Below are 7,579 nucleotides of genomic sequence, written 5' to 3'. Positions count from 1 at the left end.
GTCAGTCGCGACAGACTCACTCAGTCAGTCTCGACTGACTCACTCAGTCAGTCTCGACAGACTCACTCAGTCTTGACTGACTCACTCAGTCAGTCTCGACTGACTCACGTAATCAGCTTCGAGTGTCACGCGTCGTGTGTCAGTTCATTCAGCGTGCACATCTAATCAAGAGAGAAGCTGTTATATGACTGCGATAGACTCGACAGGGCATCTGTCTGTTCCTCCACAGTTCATATTAGCTAACGACACGGCAGCGTCTAACGAGAGGTCATTTGGGCGACTACTACCGCCTTTATTGCACAGATTAATTTCTCCGAGATTCACTTCGCTGAAGAAACTTTTCGGAGGTCTGAAGCCTGTGCTGGCTTCGAAATAGGCACTAACTTTGAGTGTCTTCTTGTTACAGTCGCACCAGAAGCTTAGCATTGAAGTTTACTGCCTAGTAAACACAGCGAGGTGCTTCTTAAGAGCTCGTCAAGCTCTCGGCTAATTAGGTGAATCACTTAAGTGTTCGTTCTACTTATCTGGTTAAAAGTTGACCTTAAATTTTCACAATATTAAACACGAAAACGCGGTTTGCTAGTACGCTAATAATCTATTTCACACGTTATTATCAAACACACATTAGAATCACTAAAGCCTAAAAATAGCCAAAGAAATTGAAATTATAGGAATAAGCCTGAACCTTGTAGCTAATTTCCAGCGGCGCCGCGGTGTGGTCAGGACGAAGCAGTGATACACCTAAACCCGCCATCGCCTGAGCAAGACTGACGGCCGTCGAGATGTTGCACCCTGTCCCTGAGGCAGGCGTACACCGATGTTCTGCTGGGTATTCCGTCACATATGTGCTACCGTAATGATAATAATGAATGAAAATTATAATGATTGTAATGAATTATAATGAATAACAATAAATAAAAATATATATGTGTATATATATTGAATGTTTGAAGAATTGTACGTGTTTAGAACGTGGCCGCATACGTTGGAAAATATGAACATGTTTCGAACATAACCGCACACGTTGGAGGAAGATGAACCTGTTCCGAACATGACAGCACAGTAACTAAAAATAAAAACTTAGCCATTGTTTACCTGTCGCTTTATTCAGGAAAATTATTATTTCTTCAGTTATATACGGATGGACAAACAACGCTGAATAATTTTTGTTTTTGAATTTGTGTCATTGGTTTCATTTGAGGTCATGAGCTATGAACACGCTCGATAATTGTGCGAAAAAGTAAGCCCATTCTTTGAATATTTATAGTAGGTTTAAATTTTTCAGAAATGAATTCGACGTGTTAGGGCGGAAATATTACCTGAAACTCTTTCAGCTTTCCGAGATTCTATTACTTCAAATATCTTGGCACTGAGGTCTAGAATTCTGATCGATTAATCTATTACCACATTAATTTTTCAATCTTTGAACTTTGGTACAGCTTCATATTTAGAACTTTTTGTTACATTACTTATCGACAGTTTCAAAGAGAATAATCAACTTTCCTTTTGAAAATTTGCGTTATACAATGAGCGATTCCTGCGAAAATCTCTATGAATATTTAACGTATTTCATTTTTCAACTTTGGGGTAACTTTCGCGTTTTATTAACTTGCTCAAATTCCCTCCTGTTTGACAGTAATTATCGGATAAAAGTCTGAGTCGATAAAATGTGTCCAACTGCTCTAAGAATTTCATCTCCGTGAATATTCAGATATTATAATTGCCTCTTCGTACACGCAACCGAGCAGATATTTCTGATCTTTGAAGTGAAATATTCTGTACCTTTTTAGCTGAAAGATAATATATTTTCATTCGAATGAAATATCAATAAAGTGTGACTATATTTTTTCGCACGCCTTTGTTACGTATAAAAAAAACTGCTGCATTCACACGAGCTATCGAATTCTATACATCGTCAAAAGCTTGTGGGATGACGCTTGCAAACTCACAGCGTTGGAAGTTTAGGAACAGAGAAACGATTTGTAGTTCTCGAACAACCGCTTTCTGGAACTGTATTCACTGCTGTCCTTCCTGTATACGATACCCTAAATTATCACTGATACGTATATTCACAAGAAAATGCACTGAATTCATTTGAAATAATTAGAGAAAATTTGAACGATAGTTTCAAACCGCTGTGATTTGAATATGATGACATGTTCGCCTAGTAACCTCCTATAGTTTTAGTATTCTCTAGTATTTATATTAGTTTGCCCAATTCATAAATTAAGTGAAGATATAGAAATAAAAACGCTGCATACGTTCACCAGCACCGTCATCGGTTCAAATACTGGAAGAATACAAGCGTTTTCAATAGTAATGTCAGATTTACTGGAGGAGGTTAACCGAAATATTGATTAACTGGTCAGGATCGATCGATTGATTAGCAATTTCCAGACTAAAATCTAAGCGTTTTCAAGAGAAAGTTTCTGTTTTGAAGGAATGCAGCGACTTCAAAATCACTTACTGTGCGATTCCCGAGATTGAACCTTAAATATTGAAATGTCTCTCAGAAACAGACGATTCGCATTGTTCGGCGTGAAGGTACACTGCCACACTGTATAATGGGTGGGATGGGTCAACAGGATTTTAGGACGAAAACTCCACTCACCGTATTTTATTTCTACCATTCTGCCATAGAATTAAAGCGACTTCATCTCGAAGTATGCAGCTGCGCACTGCGCACAACCGTACTCATAGACCACTAACCACTGCATCCCGAACATGGAACCAATTTCGAACTTATCGAGCAGAAATACATTCTAGTTATCATTCGGATAAGATTCCACGAATAGAATCAATATTTCCTTGGCTATGTGTTTAGACTCACTGTGTAATATGAATTTGACATAGCAATTAATAAAGTTATGTATTTATTTTGCTTGCAAAACTAAGCATCTGGCATAGGAGTTGTCAGTTTTGTCGTTCCGAAAACAATAAAATAATGGAAGCCAATCGCGTTACCCGATTATCTCGTGCATGTATTCGCTGATGAAGATAAAATCATTTTGAAGATAAAATTTTTGGTACGAAAACATTTAAAATTTAATATTAAGTTTTTTTCCGATCACTGAGTGAAAACTATGAACATCTGTTTTATTATTGCATATTTACTGCTCTGATTAAGATGTATTGACATGTACACTTCAGACACATGTCTGCTATTGCGTTCAGTTTCTTCGTGGAATGAGAAAAAGCGCCCGTGTACACGGCGTTCAAAAGACATGTTCATGCGCCTCAACATTCTTCTTCTCGATATCCTAGAATTCAAGAACATCCCTCTACCTTATATCCTAGAATCCAATAACATCCCTCTTCCCTATATCCTAGAATCCAATAACATCCCTCTTTCCTACATTCTAGGGCCCAATAACATCCCTCTTCCCTACATGCTAGAATCCATGAACATCCCTCTTCCTTATATCCTAGAATCCAAGTACATCCCTCTTCCCTATATCTTAGAACCCAATAACATCCCTCTTCCCGATATCCTAGAACCCAATAACATCCCTCTTCCCTATATCATAGAGCCCAATATCATCCCTCTTCCCTATATCCTAGAATCCAATAACATCCCTCTTCCCTATATCCTAGAACCGAATAACATCCTTTTTCCCTATATCCTAGAATCCAAGAACATCCCTCTTCCCGAAATTCTAGAATTCCCTGCTTAGTTTTAACTCCTTGGAAAGCTCCAACTTGGGACGGTCCAATCATTGGATGCTGGCCTCTGCCTTCGAATGAGCTTGGCCATCAAAACAGGGCAAATGACCGCCACTAATTACGGGATTGATGATCCATTCCATGTCTCATTAGTTTTAATTCGCTACGAATTAACCGGTCCACAGAAAGTCCCTGACTGGAATGGAGCTTTCCAGTCCAAAAGCCCAGTCTTAGACCAGCAACGCTTCTATAATTTGGTCGAACGCTTAGTCCTTCTTAAGATAATGACAATTTTATACATTATTGGTCGCATAAATTGAATTTTTGGGAATGGATAATCCAACTTGGATTTGGCAGTTATTGAAAGGTATTTTATCACGAATGCGAGTGTGAAGAGAGTATACGGTAATTGTAATTTACGAAACATTGATTTTTTATAACAAAAACCTAATTCATTGAGTGGAGATAAATTAACTTTTGTTGTTTCGTTTATTAAGTGTTTTATTTCAATTAGTCATATATTAATTACGGCTATGAAATATGAGTAGAACATTTTTTTCCGGATTTAACACAAATTTTCTAATTGGACACTTGTTTTTCATTTCTTCTTCAATTATCTAAGGGTACCAACTAAAACTATCCGGTAGGCGATAATTATGGTCATAAAAGATAACGACGAATAACTAATCTAATCAACTAATAATCTCTCTCTCAGCATCAAGTATTATACTAGAAAACTGGACAGAAGTCGACATGCATCATTCATATTCGAGTGAAAATATTTATTACTTGAACTGATCCATAAATAAAGCATGATATTCTAATATCTTTACTTTACAGGCAGATTTTTATGATAGCTGAAATTAATTTGTTATCTTAAGAAATTGAAAACTCTAAGCTGTCAAAATATTTTGCTGCTCCTTAGAAAATTAAAATATTCGAACTTCACACATATTGATCCTTTACATATGGGTGAGAACGTCTCCTAAATTGAGTGAATAAATTTGTCAAAATGATTATATTTTCTATGGTAACTAATGAAGAAATAATAAATTTGAATATTTTAATGTTGCACGATACTGCATGTAATAGCACTGTAGAATTAGCAATGTATTTCAGTAACTTTCTTCATTAGAAAAACAGTATTATATCTATATACAATGTCTAACACTCTACGGACAATACAACTAACATTTTAGTATCGTTACCCGTTTTCCATTTATCATTGTCAGCGGTAAATAATTTCACTGCCATCATAAGCAACATTTCCACATTTACGCTCGAAAAGCCCCCTACATTGTCAACTGAAGCCAACCACATGTTAAACAAACCATATTTTCTTACTCAAACACGCTTCCCTGGATGCACGTCTTTTCAAATATTCACTCAAGACTTGTCAAGCGTGAGTACAATCATCAAAGCTCTGGCAATCATGACTGCAATAACCCAGACTGTCAATCTCCTGAGAGAAATACGAGGATTGTTCTGCAATCTGTAGCACGCAAACAGCGTCCAGGGGAGTATTATTATAGAGCAACAAGACTCGTGCGATTCATCGGCGTTTGCATAGGTTATGTAAGGTCGTAGAGTTGGAAGTTATTAACTAATATTTACATGTATTTTTAGCTTGAGATAAAGTAAGAATCACACTTTTTTTCTTGAAAAGTTTTAAAATCTGTAATTTGAGCTTATAATTAAGCCCCCTACATTGTCAACTGAAGTCAACCACATGTTAAACAAACCATATTTTCTTACTCAAACACGCTTCCCTGGATGCACGTCTTTTCAAATATTCACTCAAGACTTGTCAAGCGTGAGTACAATCATCAAAGCTCTGGCAATCATGACTGCAATAACCCAGACTGTCAATCTCCTGAGAGAAATACGAGGATTGTTCTGCAATCTGTAGCACGCAAACAGCGTCCAGGGGAGTATTATTATAGAGCAACAAGACTCGTGCGATTCATCGGCGTTTGCATAGGTTATGTAAGGTCGTAGAGTTGGAAGTTATTAACTAATATTTACATGTATTTTTAGCTTGAGATAAAGTAAGAATCACACTTTTTTTCTTGAAAAGTTTTAAAATCTGTAATTTGAGCTTATAATATTTTTTGAAAAGAAACTCACATTTTACTTGTATGCTTTTCTTTAATCTGATACGAATATTATTTTTTATAGTTTTCAAAACAGAGCGTTACCTTCATCCAAAAACTTTCTTGGCTGACATTATTGCATCAATGATATTTTAACTTGTTGAGGAACTGACCAAACGTCAGCCACATATAAGAAGTCCATATTTGATTTAAACGCATACTTTTCTGTTTCCCTAAAATTTATCTGTACAAATAGTTTAATTTTCGTTTTCATTTAGGCTAACTAGCGGTGATCAATCTGGAGAAAACCTATGCGTAATAAATCAAAGTAGAGCATTTACTAAATTGTATACTAATTTAACCATATTAATTTCAAAATTTTATCAAATTATAATGTTTATTTGTAATCCTTGTTGCGTGCGGGTAAAATTTTGAAAACTTGTTCTTTTTCCCATAAATTTCCATATGAATTATTGTCGACATTAGTAAATTGATGTTTGCTAAAACGTAATTATTATAGTTATTATATTAATTATTAATATTAATGTTGGTATTATAGTTATTATTATATTAATTATTAAAGTGTTTTGCGTCCATAAGCTTCTATGCTCTAATTAAATGCTCGTTCCAATTTTCTCTAAATAAGGGTTGCGATGGGAACTAAACAGCACAACATAACGTGACGGTTTTGCACGGCTCCAGTCACACGGTGTGTCTACGGCCTGATAAAACGTCTACAATACTCAAATCCGACGGTATATTGTAGAGTAGAAATTTTCGACGAAGTTCAGAAGACAAACTTATCGTCTGAGCTGATTTGCCGGCGTCCTGTAAACAATTAAGTCGACGGTATAATACCATTGAAGTTCCATTTATGTGTATCAAATATGGTTGAATCAAAACACTTTCATATACGAGGGAAAATTGACGCAGCTGTTTTATTTCTGTTCTTTAATTAATGTAAATTTTCTTTTTTTTTGTAATTTAATTTTCCTTTTTCTTTCTTTGGCATCCATCTTGATTGCAGAACTCAACATTATGAACTTACAATTTGGTTACGCTGAGAAATAGAACGGAATTAAATGCAAATTAAAAAAATGTCATATGTTATATGATGAATTCATATGAATGTTCACCAGAATATGGTTATTTCAAAATTCCATTAAATTTTTATTATAAATTATCGTCTTGAGGAGACAATGTATTTTTTTCTGTATCCTCAAGACCAGTTTATTAGCGAATGTGCTCGTCCCCCTGAACCACCTCATTCCCATATTCTTTTTGGGCGAGTTAGGTACCGCTAATTTTCATTATTTATTTTCTGAACAACTAATTCTGTTCAACTCTGCTAACATATCGTCTCCACTTCTCGCATGCGCCTCAAGTTCCAAGGGGCAAAAGCATACGTTTATAATTTGCTAGTTACGTAGAAACTGGAATTGAACACATTTATTACAAGTAATACTGAAAAAGAAAATGAGAAATCAACACTTCCGTTTTAAAAGCAAATGCTGGCGGCTCGCCTCCCAGCTCACTCGTTTCTGTTTCTCTAATGAGAGACTCGCTGCCGGCGGAAAAATCGTTGGAAGAAACATTTTTTCTTGATCCTGAAGCCTGTGTTATTGTTGTTAACGATTTCTTACATAAAATATATAATATAAATGGATTTATTTAATTTAGGAAGTATATAATAAACATTTAGATTCTATCGAAAAGTTTAATAGCTTAATAAGGAATGTAAATGGAGAGTACTCCTTATTTTCCTCTACTCCTTTTTATTTTTTGCTCGTATGCATGTTTGAATAGTATTAGATCTCTACATT

The 7,579-nt window shown here is 35.5% G+C and overlaps 1 protein-coding gene across 1 annotated transcript; it reads left to right on the top strand.

The window, feature by feature from the left end:
• The first annotated feature begins 3,224 nt into the window (after positions 1-3,224).
• LOC108673174 lies at positions 3,225-3,674 on the top strand. Its single transcript, XM_018160964.1, has one exon. It carries the CDS (start codon positions 3,225-3,227, stop codon positions 3,672-3,674), a length of 450 nt encoding a protein of 149 aa, XP_018016453.1.
• The last annotated feature ends 3,905 nt before the right edge of the window (positions 3,675-7,579 follow it).

Source organism: Hyalella azteca, unplaced genomic scaffold (assembly GCF_000764305.2).
Source record: "Hyalella azteca isolate HAZT.00-mixed unplaced genomic scaffold, Hazt_2.0.2 contig3503, whole genome shotgun sequence".
Lineage (NCBI taxonomy): Eukaryota > Metazoa > Arthropoda > Malacostraca > Amphipoda > Hyalellidae > Hyalella > Hyalella azteca.
This window is presented reverse-complemented; position numbering and strand designations above follow the sequence as displayed.